The sequence below is a fragment of the Harpia harpyja genome, chromosome Z, assembly GCF_026419915.1.
Source record: "Harpia harpyja isolate bHarHar1 chromosome Z, bHarHar1 primary haplotype, whole genome shotgun sequence".
Classification (NCBI taxonomy): Eukaryota; Metazoa; Chordata; class Aves; order Accipitriformes; family Accipitridae; genus Harpia; species Harpia harpyja.
The window spans coordinates 91,644,859-91,667,657 of NC_068969.1; the positions used below are offsets into that span (position 1 = coordinate 91,644,859).

Consider the following 22,799-nt stretch of genomic DNA (forward strand, 5'->3'; position numbering starts at 1 on the left):
GCTTTCTTCTAGCCATGTATCAAACTCCCTGGTTTAGGGACATCCCAACACATGATTTTGGTCCTTAGTTCAGCACTGAGGCAGGACAAAGAAATCAGAAATCAACTGATCTGAAGGGAGGTGGAGTTGGGGAGGGGTGGCACAGGGAAAGGGATATGGATCAAGTGTCTCAGAGAGGAGAGACTGGACAAGTGAGAAGAAGGGGGACTGTAAATACCGGCCTTGCCTATTTCAAGTCCCCTTCTGCTAGCATCATGTGTTGAATGAGTCTCAGCAATGGCCAGCTGCATGTTGGGATTTCTTGGAAGTAATGAGCTTGGGTAAACTTTTAAGTGGGAAGAGGTGGAGGTGTCGGAGCACAGAGAAGTATGGCTGCTGGCAAATGAAAATTTCAGAATGTCGTGGTTTAACCCCAGCCAGCAACTAAGCACCATGCAGCCACTCAGTCATCCCCCCCCCCCCCCCGCAGTGGGATGGGGGAGAAAATCAGGAAAAGAAATAAAACTCGTGGGTTGAGATAAGAACGGTTTAATAGAACAGAAAAGAAGAAACTAATAATGATAATGATAACACTAATAAAATGACAACAGCAATAATAAAAGGATTGGAATGTACAAATGATGCGCAGTGCAGTTGCTCACCATCCGCCAATCGACACCCAGTTAGTCCCTGAGTGCCGATTCCCCCCGCCCCCACTCCCCCCAATTTATATACTAGATGGGATGTCACATGGTATGGAATACCCTGTTGGCCAGTTTGGGTCAGCTGCCGTAGCTGTGACCTGTGCCAACTTCTTGTGCCCCTCCAGCTTTCTAGCTGGCTGGGCTTGAGAAGCTGAAAAATCCTTCAGACTGAACACTACTTAGCAACAACTGAAAACATCAGTGTTATCAACATTCTTCGCATACTGAACTCAAATCATAGCACTGTACCAGCTACTAGGAAGACAATTAACTCTGTCCCAGCTGAAACCAGGACACAGAATTTCACTGGTCAGAAGTCAAAGATTTTTTTTTTTTATTTGGAGATTTGCAAATTGTTCCCAGTGCAGGTGGGGAGCTCTGCATGGCAAGCATAAACCTATTAAAAGAAATGCCGGCTCTGCTATTTCAGCTGCCTTGTGAAGACCCCTTCAAAGCTTAATCCACCGGTCCTGCCTCCTGTCCAAAAGCCCTCAGTTCACAGCCTGAAGTTCCCTGAAGCCCATGGATCAACCAGAAGATGTCGATAACGTTTGGAGACAGGAAAAAAAAAGATGTTTAGTTACATGCCGTGTGCGCTGCGTCCGGGAGATGGAGATGTTGGCAAACAGCACAAGGGAGAGGACAGCAAACCAGCGGCAGGGGTGGGTGGGTGGGTGGCCCGGGAACCGAGCAGGGAGACCGAGTGCTGTGGGAGCGGGCAGAGGGTGAGAATCAACCTGCTGGGTCAGACTCGTGCAGAGGGGGGAAGAGAAGAAGGCTAGAGAGACACAGGGGAGAGCTTTCTGGGACCAAAACTGGGAGAAGCACAAAAAATAGACGTGTGAATTAAATGACAGCATTGTGAAGACCGGGGGATGCAGGCATGGATCCTCAGCACTTTTTAAGGGTGGGACTATGCGGCATGCTGGGGCAGGCTGCCGCCCTGCAGTGGCTCGCCTGTGACTCCTGGGTGGTGACAGCATGCACAAGCCTTGTGTTGTCCCAGACGCTGGCCTGCCAATTTACTCAGCTGGCCATCACCGAACGCCTCCTCAACACGGATGTCAAGCAGCCGTGCCTGGTGGCAACCTCTTGGCTGGTGGTGGTGCTGGGTGTCCTGGGCTGGAGTGGTGGAAGGGCACCCCTGCCCAGGCTGTGCACCCTGGCAGGACACCTGGCTCAAAGGAGCCCGCCAGGAGGACACGTATCCCGCTACACCGGCTGTCCTGCCTCACCTGTACCTACAGAAGCGTACCTAGGAGATGAGCTTACGTGCAAGTGGATCTGCCTGTGATCTTGACATACTGGAAATCCACCCCTGGCTTGTCAGCCTTGTGCAGTGGTATTTGGTTTGGCCAAGAGGTGTCTTGGTGTCAGCATGTGAACTCTATTATGTGTGAAAACATATAATGTCTCCACTAGTTGTGAAAATATGCATTACTAGACCCTGCCAGGGTCATTGTGAGGGCTGTTAAAAGTGGATGGTCATATATTCAAGTGGAGCACACATAGATGGCTGCTGCCCTGCTATAAAGACAGGGGACAGGTAGGTAAAACAATTGTAGAAGAAAAAACACCTGGTGAAACTGGTTAGGATTGTTCAAGGGAATGGTGAAAACAAATGACTATTGACTAGAGCAAAGTTGGAGTCTACAGGGACAGGAGAAGGAGAGAGAAACTGAAGTCTTAGGAAGACTAGACCCAAACCCAGAGACTTCATGATTGAAAAGAGAAGTCATATGCAGGAAGATATGGGGTTCTTGGATAGGGTTTGAAAGGGCTCTTATTTAAACCCTGCAAAACATGGAGAAATGGTGAGAAAATCAAGACATAAAATCATGTATGAACACCTATTGTTTCTTTTAGTTCTAAATGTGTATAAAGCTTAGGTGGGTTTTTTTTTGTTTGTTTGTTTGTTTTTGAGAAGCCTTGCAAAGCCTGTATTGCATGCTCCTGAATACTTGAGTTGTGAAATCAGAGTATCTAAAAGGTTGGAGCTCTGGGGAAAAAGTGTAGTTGGAGTGTTAGCAGTGGTCCTAGGGTATCTGTGTTACTCCTCAATGCAAATGTGACATGGTAAGAAGGAGAACACATGCCTAAGAAATGTCCCTGTGAAACAATAAACCTGATTGTTGCTGCGACCTAGTGAGACCAAGGGAAACTCAGAAGAGAAAGGCTGAGAGAAATGTGGGAGGATAATTTTTTTCATTTTTTCCACTAAATGAGATCTTGGGGCAATTGATGCAAAAAAGGACCTCTGCCACTTTCTAAGTGATGTACTTCTCAGAGGGGACCCCCGCACCCGGCGGGCCAGGGGGGAAGCCGAGGGGGCTCCCACACACGCCCCGCCTTCCCTCCACGCCCCCCCCCCCCCCCGCGCCCCAACGGCCGCTCACCTGCCCCTCTCCTAAGAAGTCGAGCTTCTCGTAGCGCTTGGCACGCGCCCGCGCGTCCATGGCTGGCAGGGGGGAGGGTGTGGGCGGCAGCGGCGGCTGGCGCGGCAGCGACAGCAGCAGCAGCAGCAGCGGCACCAGCAGCGGCACCGGCACCGGCACCAGCACCAGCACCAGCGGCAGCAGCAGCGAGGCCGGCGACGGGGCTTTAAAAACGGCCCGCGCCGGGCCCCGCGCCGCTTCCGGCGCGCGAGCCAGCCCCGCCCCTGGCAACCGCCGGCGTCACCGCGCCCCTCGCCCCGCCCCCTGCGCGCGCAGCCGCCTGAGGCCCCGCCCCCCACTGCCAAGGACGCGTAGGCGGTGCGAAGGGGGCGGGGGCGGGGAAAGGGCGGGCGTCGTCGCAGCCCGCGGCGGGAGGCGGGGCGGGGGCGGCGGGAGGCGGGGCGGGGGCGGCGGGGCGGTGTCTCCGCCGCGCCCGAGAGGGCTGCCCGGCGCGGCCCCAACGGCGGCGGTACTTGCCCGCGGCGCGGGCCCTCTGGCCGCAGGGGCTCGCTTCCCTCTGACACGCCCGAGGGCGTAGCGAAGGCCTACGCGCTACCCTGCCCCTTGCAAACTCGGCGCTCAGATCAGGGGTACCGTGGCCGCCTACCTGCAACCGGAGGCAACGGGCTGTCTGCTGAAACAGCTGACAACCGAAGTTATCCCAGAAGAACCTGTTTTTCTTTTGCTCCCGACCTCAGATGGGCTATTCGGGGAAGAAAGGCTGCTACGCAACTGCCCGGCCGAGGCTGCGTCGCAACCACAAAGCCTCCATCATGTCTCAGAGAATGCTTCAGTGTCCCTTTCCCGCCCGCAAAATTGCTCCTCGTGGGACACCCGAATCTTTTAAAGTAGAAAAATAAAATGACTCCGTTAGATTGTCAAGTTTGCAAACGGCTCATTAGAAAAATATTTTAATGGGGTGGGTGGACATCAAATCTATTCAACTGCTAGTCAGCCATCAACAGAAAATCCTTCTCAATCACAAACTCGTATGTAGCGTGTTGTGTCAACCTCACTCTTCATATGGGTTTTTATTAAAGCTATTACTATGCAATTGTTTTTAATATTAAGGAAATGCCTTTATTGTGAACACAATACTTCAACAGTGGCCAACAAACTCTCTTCCGTGCTTATTCTGGACCTCCACGCTGTAAAAGACAAGCAGACAGTTAAATACATTCCACTAAAGGAAGGGAAATGGAGATCAAAGCTTCTTTTGCACTTTTACAGACTAAGAGACTTCTATTTTCTGATTTATACATTGATTTTTAATCCATACAAGAACATGCACAGTGTCAGGTATCAACATCTACCAGCAACAGCTCCCACTTTTTTCAGGGCAGAATACGAAAAGATCAACACCTGCGACCTACAATTACAGATGCTTCCACTCTCCCACTCTGAAGAAACCTGACTCTTACTCACTTCAGAAAGGTCTGACAAACGCAGCAGTAGCGAACACAGGTTTTAGAATTATTTTCACTGCCCAAATTCCAAAGTGCAAAGTAAAAACAAAGCCAAGGTGAGCTATGACAATCTTTATGAGAAATCAGAAAGTATTCACAATTCATTATTTTCCCAAGAAAATTATTTTACAACTTACCTCACCGTGAGAAAATTTATGCTAGAGGTCAAGAAGGGTATTACTATGGGTAATAACTCATTTTATTTCTAATTATAGTACCCTACCCACACACACACAGGAAAACTGCTTTCCTCTACTAACATGGTTACACTGTTAGGTGTCCTTATCATTTAACAAAACCATGCAAGCGTCTTTTCATTTCAAGTCACAACTATCTCACGAGTTCTTCATATTTTGTGCATTCTCCCTTTTAAAGCATCAGTGTTTATGACTGAACACTGTTGAGAACAAAAGCAGGTTCTTCTTGCCTTTCATGTACAATACCATATTTGCAAATACTGCAGAAAAAAATTGTATGAAGTTTAATAAAATGTTTCCACTACTAGAAATACAAGAGTTAGCTTACTAATAAATAACTTATAAAAACTAGTTTGAGAAGTATTTTGGACTTCAATCACCTGGTAATAGCCTTTGCTCATCTAAGAGCAGACTCCCGTGCTCCTGTCCAGCGCATTCAAATTACACATTAAACAGCTGTTACAAAACAGGTAGTGACGGTGATTAACATAGGCCATGACTATCGCAAGCTATCTGCATGTCTGTTTTAAGTCCGTATCTCTCTACTTAGCAATACCACAAGCTACTAATTAGTGAGGGTTGGGCACCCTCTGTATTAAGAATTTGTAGCTTGGGTGTAGTGCATCAAAGCAGTGAAAGCTCAGAGCACACACTTAGCAAGAACTGCAATGTAATACCATGTCTGAAACTTTGAAGAAGGTGTAGAAATACAAGCTAAATGCTAGGTAAATACAGACAATACACACCAATCAATGAAACTTACTTGAATATATTCAATCTCTTCGTCTGACATAAGTTTCCTTCTGTATTTCTGAGGTAAGGTTCTTGCTAATTCAGAAGTGTCTGGTGTACCTTGTACTCTACTAACAGGTGAAATACTTTGAAAGGCCGGTGATCTGCCTCCTACAGAGTCCTGTGCTTTTGAAGCATGGAGAGACGGCACACTTGCTTGTAGAGATTCCTGTACCGAAACCCACATTGCAAGACCATTTACAGAAATATAACAAGACTGTAAAATTAATTAATGAGCAGGCAATAAAAGTTACCAGTTATTGACAATTTTCTTCATTATAACAAATACCTAAAAGAATTGAGACACTCTGCTTCTCACAACCTGCTTTTATTGTTTTTAAATATATCAAGAGCAAAGTGAAAAAATTCTGACAATGAGAGAAAGCATGTTTAAGTGGCAGAAATACTGATGTGGAAACAGAAGATAAATCGGCATATAACCTAACAAAGGCTTTTTCACTGGGAAGCTGTACTTACAGAAGAAGCATAAAGTACCATAAATGTGTGTGTGTAGGCAATTATGTAGAAAGATAAACAAAGATAAATCACTAAGATCCACTGAGATGATGCTTTTTGTGTACTGCGACTGTAAAGACAGACAAGTGAAAAAGAGGTAGAGGCTTACAGAACAATAAAGCTCACAGCTATGACATATCACAACATGCAATGCAGTATTGTACCCATTTTTAATATTACAAAATGGCACCATATCAAATTTTGTTAATGATGTGCAAAATGACCACCAAATATCGGGCATCAGCAATCAATGTTTATGAAATGCAGAGACCAAGGAGTGCATCAAGTACTTTATGCGTGAGGCCCAGAAGGTAGGCTTAAGGAATTCCCATTAGAGAAGTCGCCTTGAGTTTGAGGACAGGAGAAGAGATGACAAAAGGGCAGTGTTGTCAAAGTCAGCATTCTGAACCTTAGGTCTGTCCCACCATGGCTGATTTTACACTGGAAGTATGCAATTACCCCACCAGCCAGGACCAAGTCTCACAGCAGTATGTTTACTTCATGAGCACTCAGACCTCTCTACATAAGGTTAAAACACCTGATAAAGCAGAATGCTTCCGCAGCAAGTCCCTCTCAGTGCTCCTGAAAAACGAGCAAGACAGATGAAACATCTAACGTCTGGGACAGAGGGACTATATAATTGTAAAATAAGCAGCATCAAGACTGGATGAGTCAAAGAATGTGAGAAGTTAAAATACCACAGCATTGCCTGCCTCTCTCCCTCCTGCCTCCAACAAGACCAATGAGGACAAAGGAGAGGAGCCAGTTTTGGCCACAGTGAGTCTGAGTCAATGGCAGTATTGGGACATCAAACACCTACAGCAATGTGATCAAACCTTATTGGTAAAAAAAAAAAACCACGCCACCATTGAGAGGCATATTCAGATGTTCTCAGTCTGAAGACTGTATCTGAAAGTCCCAAGTTGATCAGGTGGTTCAGGAACAATGGAAGGTCCCACGCAGAGTGAAGAGGAAGAGAGTCCATTGGAAGGAGCATATTCTGAACAGGGCGAGCAAACTATTTTTGTTTCAAGAAATAACACACCTTCTATGTGAAAAGTTTCTCCAGGTTTTTTTCATACACCACAAAAATGTCTAGAGATTGCCAAGGATTTTCCTCTACTGTATGTTTTAGTCTGAAGTGTAGTTGGAGTAGATGCATTAGCCAATTAAAAACATCAGAAGTCAAGACTCCAAAGTACCAGACTTAATACTGCTGTTGCTTTAGCTCAGATACAGTCTCTACTACATTCTTCCCTTCCCTGTTCGAGACCCGTCATGTTGCAGTAGTAATATGGTAAAAGAATTTGGCTAGCCTTTCAAGCACCCACACCCCTCAAAGCTTAGTCTTGATCTGCAGAGCTCTGTTTGGCTACGTAGAAGCAACAGTCTGGCACAGTGAAACACAGTTACTGCTACAGCATTCAAGCAAGATGAGGTAGATTGCAATTTACTAATGACATGACAGAACCTCATTAAGGTAGAAAAGTCTAACATGCTTAAAAGATACAGTCACAAAAATCTTCTGATGCAGAGATAAACGAGGTAAGTAACATGTTTTCAAGGCTTTGAGAAAGCACTGGCATGAGAGGTGGTGCATTTGGCTGAACGGTACACAACATACAGAATTCTGACAGAAAGTTATTGCAGAAAATAGTTCCTGAAGAGTTCACAGGTAAGTCAGAAGTGGCACTGATGTGCTCTGTAGATACTTTGTAATGTTAATGGATAAACTAAACTTAAAGCTGAATCACAAACGAGATAACGCTGCAGCAAATAATGTGGTACAGTACGATTTCTAAACAAGTGAGAATAATATAACAGCTTCTTAAGATGTCTCCTACTTTAGTTTCAAATGTTTTGTTGACTCAAAAGGAGTATCAACATACCACTCATATAACTTTGGTGTCTAAATGTAAGCATATTGGGAATCCTCTAAATATCAACATAGCTATGGGTATAAAAATTAATGTCAAAGATTGCAATGAAATTGATTTTTTCTCAGCCTTAACTAGTAGCACAAGGAAACGCTTCTTAAAATGTACAGTGGAATGGCTCTCCCAGCTATAATCTGGGTTTTAAATACCACAGACATCACACGCTCCAACTAAAAAAAAAGAAGAGACGAGGAAAATGCAGCAACATTTCTGCAAGTACCACCGAATGCCTAAAGCTGCTTCAAACTGACTTGGGCACAATCCTTTCAAGCAAATATTAGTATTCAGAAAAATGGGACTTTATATGAGTAGAAAAGCAACACTTGAAATCTTTGTGAATCTGCCTTGACCAAGAAACAAAGCCATGCATGTATTATGTATATTCCCACAGCTGTATAGAGTCTGAAGAGTCAAAGCATTGCCTTCAAACTAGAACAACTGTGTTTCAGAAACCCTGCTCAAAATCAGTTGAGTCGTGTAGCTGAAGCAGAAAAACTGTGTGCTGGTTCTTATATAAACAGTTAATGCAAAGAAAGGCGGCACAAGTTGTATCTAGAGATTAAATAACTTACTTTTAGGTCTGGGACTACTTTTTCTGTCCGGGAACTTAATTAACGGAGTATGTGGCTTGACTACCTAGAACAAGGCAAGGTAGCAGGAGAAACAGGGAGAGTAAAATATATTTCTAGACACACATTACCTTTGCAATAATAAAATGGAACATACAACGTATTAAACAACCACTTCTATACCACTGCTTTCTGCACCACCGCTCTGATAAACTTATTACCTATTAACATTCTATGTTCACCTGCAGAGACACTTCACCCTTAAAGGCAGTCCTCCACCCTAACGTCCTGAGCAGGAACAAGCGTTCTCCTCCTTTTCTCACAGCAGTCAGCGTGTGTGTGCGCAGAAACGGCTACCGCAGTGGCATAAACACAATTATAAAGTTTCAGCACAAGAACGGCGAGCTGTGCTCTGCCGGTACGTGTTTGTTCAGCTGGCTGGATGGGACTGACGAGGTCCGGTAAGACAAGACTGTAAATTATAAAGCTTGGGAGTCGAAGCCACACTGCTTATTTTTCAAGCGCGTCTTTTGAAGAAGACCCCACGTCTCGCCTTCACCTTGAAGAGGGATGGCTTAGAAAGGAGCTGCCGGCTAGCCCCCTCCCCTCTTGAACAGCCCACCGATGGGTGCGGGCTGCCCTGTAGCATCCTTTGGTACTAGAGAACCAGGCCACCGGCATCAAATGACCGGCGACACCGGGCGGGCCCTACCGCGCGCCTCCTCCCTCCGCGCCAAGGACACCGGCCCCCCCAGCGGCGCCTCAGGCCCCGGCCGCCTCAGGCCTGGGCGGCAGCACGCGAGGCGAGGCCCGCCGCCCCAGCCGGGCTCCCGGCCCCAGCCACCCCCTCCCCGGGCCGTCCGCCCCCCGCCGTTACCTGAACGACCCTAGTGGCGGCCGCCATCTTACTGCCCGTGGTGACCCCCCGCCGCCGCGCCGCGCCCCGCCACCCGCGCCTGAGGGGCAGCGCCGGGCCACGCCCACAGGGCGCGGCACCGCCCACAGGGGGGCGTGGCCCGGCGCAGGGCTGTGTCAAAAACCGACTACGGCAAACCTGAGGGGCGGCGCCTTAAAAGGAAAACAACCAACGGCAACAAAACCCGCTTCAAGATAGCCTGTTTTATTTTCATTCCATCAAGAGACCTGCCATCCACCTTTTTAAAGCTAATAATCACGTGCCAAGCCAAAAGTAAAAATATTTTAACACATTACACGCATAAAAACATGAACGAGTTTCTTCAGGCAAAAAACTGAAAACACAATTGTCAATGCAAAACCATATTTAGAATACTGCTTAGCTGAGTATTCAATGGCATGAACTCAATGCTTCCACTTCACGTGCATTTTCCCTAGTGGTGTCATATTTTGCTACGTGGGACGGCACCTACAGATTGCGTCTACAGCTGGATGCTCTGCTTCACTAATCAGCATATAGCACAGTCACAAGTGGCTGTTACAATCAAGAACTACAAACTTTTCGCTGTTTAAAGTTATACATAATACTTTAATAAAAAAGCTTAAAAAAAAAAAACACCAAAGAGTGACTTAACTAACTTTTCCAGTCTGAGCTTTCCACCAGGGGCAGAGCAGGGTCCTGGATCTTGTCTGAGCTCTGCAGACTGCTGGTGCCCAGGGAGTGAGGACAGACATGACAGGGCCTTGGTTTAAGCCAAATTTTACAAAAAAGCTTGTGTGGATATATGGATTATTCTTCTTGTGTTTCTGCTGCCTTGCAGAGGGAGATGAGCACCTGGGACAGGACAGCTACAAAGCGGCTCTTCAGGTAGTTTCACCAGCTACGCTACCTGTTCAAACATTCATTGTGTGCCAAGAATTAAATTTCACTTCAAAGAGTTGCATGGCCACGTTCTGAGTCTCTTGAGAGAACAACAACTACCAGAAAGGTTACATTTTCAAATTCCTAAAGTGAGATTAATATGCATTATGAAAGCAATCAAGTTTAGTCCATTGATTACATACACTATATAAGATTAAACAGTATCTCTCCTGAATCACAGCAAATAGACATCATCTTCAAGCTGTAGAACAATTGCCTTCAAAGATGGATCTTCTGCCCAGTTAACTCTGCTTGCAATTATGATACTCTGTAAGAAGGAAAGATTATTGGTTAAAAAAAGCCCTTAAAAAGGATTATTCCTAGTAAAACCTCTCAAAAGCTGCCCATTTTTTAATTTAGAAGCCCTTGAAATTCACAGCAGTGTTTGAAGTAGGCGGGATGAAGGGAAAGAGGAGGAAGGGAAGTATTGTTTTAGATCCTATTGTCAATACATAGGCAAAAAACCCGCAAAAGCAGTGCTTTGAATTTCCTAGAGGATATTTTTTTTGTTTTTTAAACACATGGAATAAAGTTTGCCTCAAACACAAGATAACACAGTTAATGTTCTCACCCTGCCAATCTGGATTGAAAATGGGAATTACTAAATTTAACCAAAGAAGATTTGCTCTACTCACAGCTCAGAAGATTTCAGGAATACAAAACCAGAAGATAATTCTAGGAATCTAATCTAAAACCCACTAAAATGTTTAATTTCTCGTTCTCAATTTGAGATATAACATTGTTACTAATGCAAACTAGTAGTAGACATAACAGGTAATATGAAAACCGGTGGCTCACTTTCTGTCCTTGAAATTCTCCGATCATTCAAATTCACGACATGGTTATATCCTGTGTTCTACCTGAAGCTGTCCAATATGTTCTCTCTTTTCCCCAGCCTATATTTTTTAAATAAACTTAGTGTGCACTGAACGGGATTTCATAACCCATTTGCAGATAAACTCAAGAGTACTGCAATTGCAATTTACCATTCACTGTGCCTCCCATCTTTCTACTTAAGCCACTGATCTGTGGACCCAGGTGAAGGAAGCCAGGACAAGTCACACAGTGAGACGCAGAGTACCAGACTGCAGCACAGCGTATGTGAGCTTTACTTGAGCCCCTTGGAGCAGAGGATGCTGCAGGAGGCCCTTCCACCCACCCCAAATCATGAGGTTTTCTTCCTCACTTTGCATGACTCCACACTCCACATGACCTGCCAGCCAGCTCCATGGATACACACTCGTCAGCAGCCTCTGATATGTGGGTAACCAAAAGGTTGAAGGCTACACCACTGAAAGTATTTCGAGACTGGCCATGGCTGCAGGCCAAGGCTTTCACAAGGCTGCAGTGGGCGATGCAAACAGAGAAGCGCATGTGGTCGGAAGGGGCAGACTGAGAGCAGCAGTCTGGCTTGCTGGTATCACGGGATTAAGACCTACTTATTTTTCCTAACCATAAGATGGGGAAACTGATCTGGAGGGGTGTAGGGTGACAGCATAAGGAAAGACAGCCACTTCTGTGACAGATATTCTCTGAGAAAATGGATTATTTTTGTACCTTTAAGGGAACAAAGGAATAAAGATAGACAGACCATCTCTAAACTCTGTAAATAATTATTCCAAAGAAGTTTGTGATGATTTCATGCTTTTAGCTTTTAAAGCACTAAAGTTTTCCTTTCATACAGCAGTTTTTCCATCACCCTAGTTACTTAAAGATTTTAGAAAACACAATTTTGTTTGAAGTTACATTTACCATACACTATGTTATCTTGACTGTAATGCAAAACCGCAAACTTGCTACTAAAACCTACAACACATTACCTGAAATACATTTTTAATTACTGTAGTCATCTGTATCTCTTTTTCCAACTTATTACGTATCACCTCCAGTGTTTCGATCATGTTCACCCTTGCTTGTTCCTCCTTCTGTTTTTTCATCACGGTATGAACTTGCAGTAGTTTCTCCCTTCCAGCTGTTTTTAGTGCTGTTCCATTATCAGGAAAATGAAGTGTTAAGAAGTAGTTAGGTGAGCCATAGAACTAAAGATATGCTTTTTTCCTCAGAGGCATCTAAGGCACTTCCACTGCAATAACCCTAACTTCACACTCTGTCCCTTCCCTCCAACACACCTCAAGATAATTCTTTCACACGAGAGACAACACGTGCTGTGGCTACCTGGTGTCAAAGCTCATTGATCCCTGGCTGCTAGCAAAACAGAAAGTACTTTGTATGCTCTTTGCATTTCCATCAGACACGGACCGTAATTTGAACATCTGTCCTACACCCTGTCTTCAGTTGTCACAACTTGTATAGTCAGTGGTGTTTAAGACCCTTTCCCCTTTTTCAAATTTGATTGAAACCAAATTCTGAAGTCATACAAGGGACATATGGACAACACCAGTGAATATTACTAGTTTTTTATAGGAAACCAGGCTAAAAACTAGACTGAATAAGGTCAGTTAGGGACAGTTTATACATTGAAAGAATGCTGACAGAGCATTTCTTCCTTTATTTCCGAAGATATTAGGGATGTTCATTTTCCTATGAAGGCAGGTATTTCATTGTCTGTGTTCATTACTGTCAACATATACACCACTTCCTATGCATGAAACAAAAACCAGTTAAAACTGTTGGCAAACCTGGTCATATGACATTAGGAGCATTCAAAAAACGTATTTACCTTATTAAGTTCTGAAGATTGACTTCACATCTAAATTTGATCCACTCTTAACAAGCTTACTGAATACCAACATATATACTATTACAAGAGTTCTTTGTAAGTAAATCCCCTCCCCTATTCTGCAAACATTTCATAAAGGTACAGTCTGACAAAAAATAAAATCCTTTAGGTGTTGTAGGACTTATTAAATTACTAATGATGTGTAATTTTCTGGGGAGCTTCCACTAAATAATAAACCACCACCACACACTCTCTGAGTTTCTTGCATCTCTCATTCTAACACGTCAGTCTCATGCTCAAGTAGACAACACACCAGCTCATTTTTACAGTACTTCCTACTCTTTTCAGAAGTTTTATAACTGTGTTGAGAGTTTTGCAGTTACTTCAGATGTAAATTAATATTGCTACAAGGACTTTAAAAAATGAACTGTACATTCAAATATAAAACAAAGTCAATACAGCTAACACTTACTGAGTCTTTTCCTTCTAATGTCAATCAATTTCTGCTCCTTCTCACGTGCTTGCTGAAAGAAAGAAAGAAAAAAAAAAAAGTATCTCCTAGACTCTTGGCTCCAAAAAATATTGAAAGATGCTAATTCAATCCACAAAAGCAGTTAAGGGCGGCTCTAGAAGCAGACTTTCTTACATACTCACTTTCAGTAATCATTTTGGTAATTTTACTATTAGTAGAAACCTCACCCTTTGGGCCACACATTTAGCTTCAAATGACTTGTGTGATCCTGTTACTTTCAAATTGTACTCCTGCTCACGTTAAGGTTGGTAGACCTGCACGACTGCAACAGAAGCTACAACTGCCACTTACCTGCTGACATTTAATTATTCTCTGGCTGAGCGTTACTATGCGTTTCACAGTTTCCGTGATCAGTCTAAGGAAGAAAACACAGTTGCATACTTTAAGACCACTAATATGAGTCACCAGCATAAATATTTTAATCAAGGTTATTTGTATTAAATGAAAAAAATCCCCATTTCCCCTAACACCAAAATAAAGTATACCTTTTTTTTTTTTTTTTTTTTTGACACACTGCACCCTTCCTAATACCAAGTATTGTTGTGGGGGCCAAAGAGTCTCCTTACTTCCCTCTCAGTTTCCGTAATGTTTCAGTTAAGTCTGTTTAACATTTCAAATCACAGAGCCTGGAAGGCATCAAGGAAGCCTTGCCACCTGAGAATGGCTAAGAACTGAAGCTCCTGAATTCTGGCTCATGGCAGGGACATCATGGAGATGCAATGTTTTCGGCTGTATTTCTGGCAGAAATTAAATTTCTCATATAACACTTCACATGCACACACCCATTAATATTGGGCAGGAAATTAAAAGCTAATTTTAAACATCTTTGAAACTTTCAGTTCTTTTTCAAAGACATTAAGCTCCTACATGATTAATTAATGAAGGCAGCAAAGCAGAGGCAAGGCTCTGTTACAAGCCTGTAATATGTGCTCAGCTATTATAAATGCAGGTAACTCATGCATTAAAGACAAAAAACTCTTAACTACAAACAGTTCTCAATAGTCAATCAAAAATTATGATCTCTTTAACCAAAGGTTGGTTAATTCAGAGCCCCAGTGTAAATCCACCCTAGGTATAAGAGGTCTGATCATGCTGACTCTAGCCAGAAGGTGGACAGTATATCATTCAGTCAAAACTAGAAGCAGGAAGCTTGCTTTTAAACAAGGTACAATGAAGTAATGTAGAAACATGTCACATTAAACTGTGTAAAGTCCATTCCTTTCTAGCCATTCTTTACCCAAGAACACCTTACCGTGAGTCATCATCATTTTGCTTCATTTTGTTTCTCAGGGCAAACGTAAGTTGGATCCTGCATAGTGTGGGGAAGAAACATATAACTGATAAGAACTGGTAAGAAACTGAGAGAAGCAGATTTAGCTAAGTAACAGAAGAGGTATTTCCAAGGTTCCATGTATGTATGTATGTCCACTTTCACATTGGGATTATATGTATAAAATACTCAGTACCTTTTAAATATCACACTTCTTAAATAAGGGGGCATAACTCTCAGGACAAGAAAGGCGTACCAGTGATTATTTGTGAGAGTGACAACTCCTTCCTTTCTTGCCAAACATGCTCGGACACCATTAATCCCAGAGTCTGCAGAAAGGAAGCTGGGCAAAGGTGGGAATTCAAATGAACTGCCATGTAACACAGGAGATGTATAACACCTATCAAACTTCCACCTTTTCATATGCATTGGCAAAATACTGCCAAGAAATACGTTTTCTGATTTATACAGTCAGACTTTCACAATTTTGCAGGAAACTTTGGATTTACACATTTCAACTTGTAATTTTTTTTGTTCTCTACAGTATCTCCATCTGCATTCTTACTGGTTAGATGGTACTAAAATCTCTCATGTTTGTAACACACACCATACCACTTTGAAATCCTATTTTAATCAGAATAATGTATATGTGCACGTACGTGCGCACACATAAACAAACAGAAAACCTCCAAATAAACAAGAAGAAAATTCTACCTTTGCAAGGCTAACGTCTTGTTCTGTAAAGAGATGGTTACTTCCTCCAGACGTCTTTCCCAATCTTCTGTGTCCCTGAAGGGAAAAAAAACAAAACAAAAACACCACAACCCCAAACAATGTGAAGATAACAAAAACTTAAAAGCAATGTCACACTTTTAACTGGCTCTCTACATGTCTAAAGCAAGAATTTTTCTTATAAACCACAAATTATTAAGGCCAAGAGTATTTTAGCATGTGGAACTATATCAGTGAATTCTAGCCATCACAAGAAAGACTGCAAGTTTAGAAGACACATCAGATACAGAACTACATTAGGAGACTGAGTAAAATATTTCTTCCCCATATAGAAGATGGACCTGTTGGAGCAAGTCCAGAGGAGGGCCACGAAGATGATCAGAGGAATGAAACACCTCTCCTGTGAAGACAGGCTAAGAGAGTTGGGCTTGTTCAGCCTGAAGAGAAGGCTCCAAGGAGGCCTTATAGCAGCCTTCCAGTACCTAAAGGGGGCCTACAGGAAAGCTGCAGAGGGACTTTTTACAAAGGCACATAGTGATAGGACAAGGGGTCATGGCTTTAAACTGAATGAGGGTAGATTTAGATTACACATAAGAAATTCTTCACTGTGAGGGTGGTGAGGCATGGGAACAGGTCACCCAGAGAAGTTGTGGATGCCCCCTCCCTGGAAGTGTTCAAGACCAGGTTGGTTGAGGCTTTGAGCAACCTGGTCTAGTGGAAGGTGTCCCTGCCCATGGCAGGGGGGGTGGAACTAGATGATGTTTAAGGTCCCTTCCAACTCAAACTGTTCTATGATTCTCTTCGTTTCCTTTATTTTCACTGGACTCCTACAAAGTACTGATCGTTAATCCAGAGATTTACTAAGAAGGAATAACTAGAAGAGAACGTCCAAGCTCAGTTCTTAACCCTTCTCCTCTTTACTTTAAAATACATAAAAAGCTTGAAGTTACGCAATGACATACTTCTTGATTTTGTTTTGGTTCTTGACGTAATCGCAGCAAATTACTTGACCTGCAAAGAAAGAACGTCACTAAAAAAAGCACAACAAAGACTTTTAAATACTATCTACAGAGCATAAAGGATTAGCAGTTTGATGGCTATACTAACAAGGTATTTCTTATTCCTACCTCCACGCCTTATCATCTCTTCCACTGTTAGTGAGACTACACTGTCGATCAGCTGCAGCAGAGAAATAATTAGGCTTTAAAATATTTCCATTAGCATGTTTTAGACATGCCAGAGCTGGCTCACAGCATTGCTCTATATATGCAGCTGCCTGGTTCAGTGGAAGAAGGCGTAAATAACGGAAACAAGAAGAAACACTTTACATCAGTATTGCTGCCAAACACTTTGGCGGACTTTTGGTACGACTTCATCCCCAGTACTCAGATTCCTGAAAACCACCATCACGTGTCAGAGTCCTGGGTCTAAAGCGAAAACCCAAGAGGAGAAAGGGCAGCTGGCAACAGTCACGAGGCAGTTTTGTAAGTATGCAAACAGGTCTCCAAGAGCCGTCTAGAAAATGCAGTAAGATGCTCAGCCAAGAAAAGTATTTCACTACTATGAGGAGCGCTTTTGATAAATAGTTTTTAAGAATACACCTATCAGCCACGCCACATGCTGTATTACTGTAACATCACATTAAGAGGAAGCGCCGGGGGTGGTCGGGGGGAGTCAGAGCAGGGAGAAGCTTACGGGCATGAACCGCCGTGCTGTACTCCGCGAGCTGCTGCTTGATCTGGTCCCTCAGCCTGGAGCAGGAGCAGAAGCAAAGCGACACCGGTCAGGCCCCGCACGGCGGGCGCTGCGGGGGCCCGGCCGCAGCCGCCGCCCCTCACGCCCACCCCACCGCGGCCTAGCTCGCCGCCGCCGACTCCCCGGCCCCCCCCCGCCGGCACTGACCGGAGCAGCATGAGGACGTCCGCCTTCCTCTCGGGCTCGGCCGCCACCGCCGCGTCCGCGTCCACCTCCGTGTCCGTGTCTGTGTCCGCCTCCGCCTCGGTGTCCACGTCGGCCGCGCCCGGCTCCCACTGCATCGGCTCCATGGCCTCTTCTTCAAAAATCCCGCGCGCGGCCCTCGGCAGCGCGGCCAGCGGTTGTTTCTGCCTGGTGCGGCGGCGCTCCAGCCAATCCCGCGCCTCTTCTTCCCCATCGGCGTTTCGGCGCTCGGCCGCCAGGGGGGGACGGGCGCGCCCCGCCGCCAGGGGCGGGGCGGGCACACGGACGGTGGCACCCCGGCCCGAACAAGCGCCCCGTGTCTGACCCAGGCTGCCCGCGGTCGTCAGAAGGGCATGTGGTGGTTGCGGAGCTTATTGCCCACACAGGCCCTTCCCGTAAAAAGCCCCTTCACCTGTGGCAGGCGCAAGAAGGGAGGGAGGCAGTCCCTTCTCCTGGGTGTTTTTCAGATAAATAACAGAAGGGAAGGAGAAGTACAGTTAAATACTTGTAACAGAGATTTAAAAAAAACAAACCCACGGGGGAAGTGGTCGACAAAAAAGTTATTGCTGCCAAGTGAAGGCAGATACAGCTCTCTCAGTGGTGTTCTCCTAGAGGCAGAGCTGACTAGTCACAAGTTACTGTTACGGGTTCCTGCAGCACGGGGCTTTTTTTGGTAGTGGGGCAGGGGGCCACAGGGCTGGCTCCTGTGAGAAGCTGCTAGAAGCTTCCCCGGCTCCAAGTCGGGCCCGCCTCTGGCCAAGGCTGAGCCCACCAGCGACGGTGGTAGCGCCTCTGGGGGAACAGATTTAAGAAGGGGAACCTGCAGCAGAGAGGGGAGTGGGATGTGAGAGGAACACCTCTGCAGACAGCGAGGTCAGTGAAGAGGGAGGGGGCGGAGGAGCGGGGGAGGAGGGGATGCCCCTGCAGCCCGTGGTGAGACGGCAGGCTGTCCCCCCCAGCCCATGGAGGGGAGCAGGGGAGCAGATGCCCACCTGCAGCCCGGGGAGGACCCCACGACGGAGCAGGGGGATGCCCCCCAAGATGGCCGTGACTCTGTGGGAAAGCCCGCGCTGGAGCAGTCTGTGCCTGAAGATTGGCCTGCAGAAAGGACCCACGCCAGGGAAGTTCAGGAGGAACTGCAGCCCCTTGAAAGGACCCACACCAGTGAAGTTTGTGAGGATCTGCAGCCTGTGGAAAGGACCCATGTTGGAGATGTTCGTGAAGGACCGTATCCCATGGGAGGGACCCCACGGTGGAGCAGGGGATGAGTGAGGAGTCCTCCCCCTGAGGAGGAAGGAGCAGCAGAGACGTGTGGCAAGCTGACCCCATCCTCTGCACTGCTGTGGGGGAGGAGGGAGAGAAGTTGAGCCGGGAAGGAGGCAGGGGTGGGGGGAAGGTGTTCTAAAGTTTGGTTTTACTTCCTAATATCCTTGTTTTGATGTGTAGTAAATTAAATGGATTTTGTTTCTTCCCCAAGTTGAGCCTGACTTTTGCCTGTGACCATAAGTGGTGAGTGATCCCTCCTGATCCTTATCTCGACCCACAAGCCTGCCTTTATATTTTCTCCTCCTCCCACCATGGCCAGGGATGGGGGTCAGGGGGGATTGGTGAGCGAGTGGCTTACCAGCTGGGCTTAAACCACAACAGCTACTAACAAAAATATCCTATAAAAAATAAATACTAAGTTAAATAGAGCTGCACTCCAATTTGGCTAACCTGGCAGATGCTGTCTCTGCCACTACATCAGCAGGTGCCTATAGCCCTAGATGGGGGATCAGCCAGTCCAGCTGGGCTAGCCCCCCCCTGCCAGACACCTCCACTGTAGGAAGTCATCTGTGCTACCCCACAGAACACAAAGTGGAAATACTTTATTAAAAGGCTGAAACACACAAATAAGGTACATTATATACACAATAGCAGAGAGTCATTATTCTGCTTGATATCAGATACGATTTGCTACTTAATCAGAGGCTGAGCTAGATCCCACAAGCAAGAAGAGTTCAGCTGTCCAGTGGTGCTTATGTTGCCATTGGTGCTGCTGGCATATTTGTCCCTGATTGCCTGCAGAGAGATAAGTGTTATTAAGTTTATCCTGTTCATAAACCTACACTATTCCAGCTCAATTGAGGCTTGATGGTCAAGCCAAGCCCATAGCCCACCCTAGCACACACCACCAGTTCACAGCTGGCTCATGCCACTTGGGCAAGATTGAGATCTTCAGCTGAAGTGAGCCAGTCTGATCCAAGCCTGACAGCAGTGGCTCAGCTAAGCCAGCTTCAAAGCACCACATATTGACACTTAACCACACATACTCCCCGACTGCCCTGTGAGATGCTGCTTACCATCTGCATGGTAACACCCTTATTCACAAGGATTACGTTCTTTGCTATATGCCGCATAACTGGGAGAAGGTCGCTTTCAGTGTAAGACATGCAGGATTGCAGAGTTGGTGTCTGAAACGAAGGTAAGTCTTTAGACAAGCCTACTAGAACAATCTGAGTACACTGGGTTCTTTGTCTTCTGTTGGGCTTGGGCAATTGCAGTCTCCTGTCTCACAGGGGAGGGTTAACAGTTACTGCTCTACTGCTGTGCCCTTGTAATGGGCCACAGGGAGACGACATGCTGAGATACCGTGAAGGAAGCAGAAGGCATGCACCTGGCCCAGGGTGGCCTTTTAAGCTGGTGCACAGGCACACCAAATTCCAAACTAGGAGGTGGTCTGACAAGCATGACTTACCCACTCACATCCAGTGAGTTGCAGAGCCAAACAGCAGGCAGCGGCTGCAGTCTTGGATGGAAGGAGGTGAACCATATCATAGTCCAAAATGGACAACTCCATCAGGTACTTAGCCAGACAGTGCTGTTGGAAGTTCATCTGCAGGAAATCAGAGTTAAGTATTGGCTATCTCCAAGGCAAGAACATCCTGTCAAGCCTTTGTTTAGTCAAGCAGAAAGAAATACTCCCTTAGCGAACATTTTCGGAGCTATAGGCTTGAAATCCAAGTAACTTAATCACAGGCTGCTCATAGTCTAGGAACACTCCTTTCAATGGCAGGCTAGCAGTCACCTGCAGTAGCAGGCACACATTTTAACTCTGGTTTTGGGTGGGTTAGGCTCATGTGACCACAAGCAGACAAACACACAAGAGACAGGTCTCAACCAGGCTCAGTTGCCAACGGTTGCAGTACTCTAAGGTTTTGAACCATTTTAACAAGCTGCCACAGTAGAGTATTGACTTTTCCAGGTGTTGCTTACAGTAACGCATTTTCCCAGCATTACCTCTGAAACCTTTGAAATCCTTCTTAGGAAGTGCGGAGGGAGAGGGAGGCTCAGACCAAAGTCCAGGGCTTGCAGGATCTTCACCTCCATCTGGCGGATTTGTAGCTTTGTATAAGTGTCAGCAGTTATATAGGTAAAGTCTCCAATATGCGGGGGAAGTATCTCTTCGTATTTGCTGGCAATGAACATAGCCGTAGTACCAACCAGCTGCAACATCTTCTTGGAAACAAGATTGTCCTGTAGTAAGAAGCAGTAGAGATTTATCTGAATGACTTTGCTCAGAACACAGCTTTTAAAGGTAGCCAGTGTGAAGTTTGTTCTACAGCAGGATGATCATACTGGCATATACGGAATAACTGTACATCATCTGTTACCTCTATTGGTATCTGCAGGGGTATTTAGAAGGCTTTGAGATCAAATCGGGGAGAGGCATAAGCAGTTTTGATATATCAAGTCACTGTTCATAGCTAAGAGGGTTATGTGGTGCACACAATTCAACATCAAATGCCCACATAGGGTGTTACTGATCAGTGCTCGTTATGCATTAGCTTAGGGTAGAAGCATTGCCTGACACTGGGCAAGAGACACTCACCTGCAGGAAGCGATCAGTGAGAGCAACTGCCAGGAACAAGGTCTCCTGCTGGAGTCTGAATTTTAACTGTACTTGCACAAGCCAGTCCATTAGCACGGCACGCATGTACCCATTGATTTTCTGGCCATCCAGGTATTTGGGTCTGACTGGGTTTTTTTGCTGTGTGGAAGGAATACAGTTATTAGATCTCGTCACTTAGCTGAAGGATTTGTAATGCCTAGCCTCTGTTGCATCTTAAGGCTTATCAAGGAGTTCAGTACATGCATAGCCCATAGGTGTAGGCCATAGGGCACCAGGTTTCTTTGTTTACTAGAGATGGGCTAGAAAGAGCATGATACTAGTACTACTAGTTGTTTGGTCTAACAACCAGCATCTGTTTATGTTATCAGCTCAGTTTAATCTTGTCTTTTAAAGTTAAGGGATGACTTATTAGTGCCTCAGGAAAATCAATAGGTGAAAGTGAATACCAGCTGCAAGCCATGCCTATGACAGGTTCACTGTCAGTGTCAGCAGATGCCCCTTGCACTTCTGACCTACTCCTACTAACCTCAAGCTGTCTCAGATACTTGTAGATGTCCTTCACATAGCTGCTGCAGAGGCTTGGGTCAGAAGCATCTTCCGCATCTACGTCTTCCATATCAAGCAAGACATCAGAAAAAGCCTGACATAGCGCATCGTCTGATGGGGAACATTCAGATACCTCCATGGGGGTTGGAGACTGAGGCGCCAACTACAAGGAAATTTGGGATCAGTGTGGGTAGCACCTCCTTCCAGAGCTCAGCCCAGGCCAAGTGAGGGCTCCTGTGGGGTGAGCTGCATCCAGCAGCCCCGCAGTGCTGGGGAGGAGGCGGCGGGCCATACCTGGGAGGGCTTCAGGGCTGGTGGCAGCACCTGCCTGGTGGTGGCCCCCAGCATGGTCCTCCTGGTAGCCATCTTCCCCAGGGAGATCATGAGAAAGGACCTGATGGCCCGCATCCACCTGCAGCCCAGGACCATCACTTTGGCGGCAGCCTGTGTCTTTGGCTCAGAGGTGCAGTTGCCGATGTCTCCCAGGGCGATGCGGGTACAAAGCCCCAGCTTGGGAGCCACCATCACTGACCTGCGTTTCATGACAGGAATCCGTCTGCTCTTCGCCACTGTATGGATGGCCCCATGGGTGTGCTGTGGGGAGAGGGGAGGGCGGTCAGCAGCAGCATGACAGGGGGGGCACTGGGCCTGCTGCTGCACCCCACGAGTGGTGACTTTGGGGGCGGGGGGCGCAGGTGGGAATGCACAGCTGCAGCCCCGAAACTGGAGAGTTAGAGGAGGAGAGCTGGTGGCGGGGGTTGCAGGCACTCGCCCCTC

General features: G+C 46.1%; 3 protein-coding genes across 3 annotated transcripts; all 3 read right to left on the reverse strand.

Annotated features, from left to right (window-relative positions):
- Nucleotides 1-4,172: 4,172 nt before the first annotated feature.
- On the reverse strand, nt 4,173-9,581 carry LOC128137625 (alpha-ketoglutarate dehydrogenase component 4-like). The gene is made up of 4 exons (XM_052778736.1): nt 9,473-9,581; nt 8,599-8,662; nt 5,545-5,747; nt 4,173-4,266 (listed from the first exon to the last, which is right to left on the reverse strand). Exons 1-4 carry the CDS (start codon nt 9,497-9,499, stop codon nt 4,249-4,251), a joined length of 312 nt encoding a protein of 103 aa, XP_052634696.1. The 5' UTR covers nt 9,500-9,581; the 3' UTR covers nt 4,173-4,248.
- Nucleotides 9,582-10,121: 540 nt separating this feature from the next.
- Nucleotides 10,122-18,789, reverse strand: LOC128136683 (centromere protein H-like). Its single transcript, XM_052776619.1, has 10 exons — nt 18,747-18,789; nt 17,549-17,954; nt 17,342-17,397; nt 16,609-16,657; nt 15,629-15,703; nt 14,897-14,953; nt 13,936-13,999; nt 13,585-13,636; nt 12,253-12,416; nt 10,122-10,700 (listed from the first exon to the last, which is right to left on the reverse strand). Exons 1-10 carry the CDS (start codon nt 18,787-18,789, stop codon nt 10,608-10,610), a joined length of 1,059 nt encoding a protein of 352 aa, XP_052632579.1. The 3' UTR covers nt 10,122-10,607.
- Nucleotides 18,790-19,540: 751 nt separating this feature from the next.
- On the reverse strand, nt 19,541-22,570 carry LOC128137052 (G2/mitotic-specific cyclin-B1-like). The gene is made up of 7 exons (XM_052777656.1): nt 22,317-22,570; nt 22,003-22,185; nt 21,456-21,614; nt 20,864-21,100; nt 20,322-20,459; nt 19,927-20,037; nt 19,541-19,645 (listed from the first exon to the last, which is right to left on the reverse strand). The coding sequence occupies exons 1-7, from the start codon at nt 22,563-22,565 to the stop codon at nt 19,541-19,543; spliced, it is 1,182 nt and encodes a 393-aa protein (XP_052633616.1). The 5' UTR covers nt 22,566-22,570.
- Between the last annotated feature and the right edge of the window lie 229 nt (nt 22,571-22,799).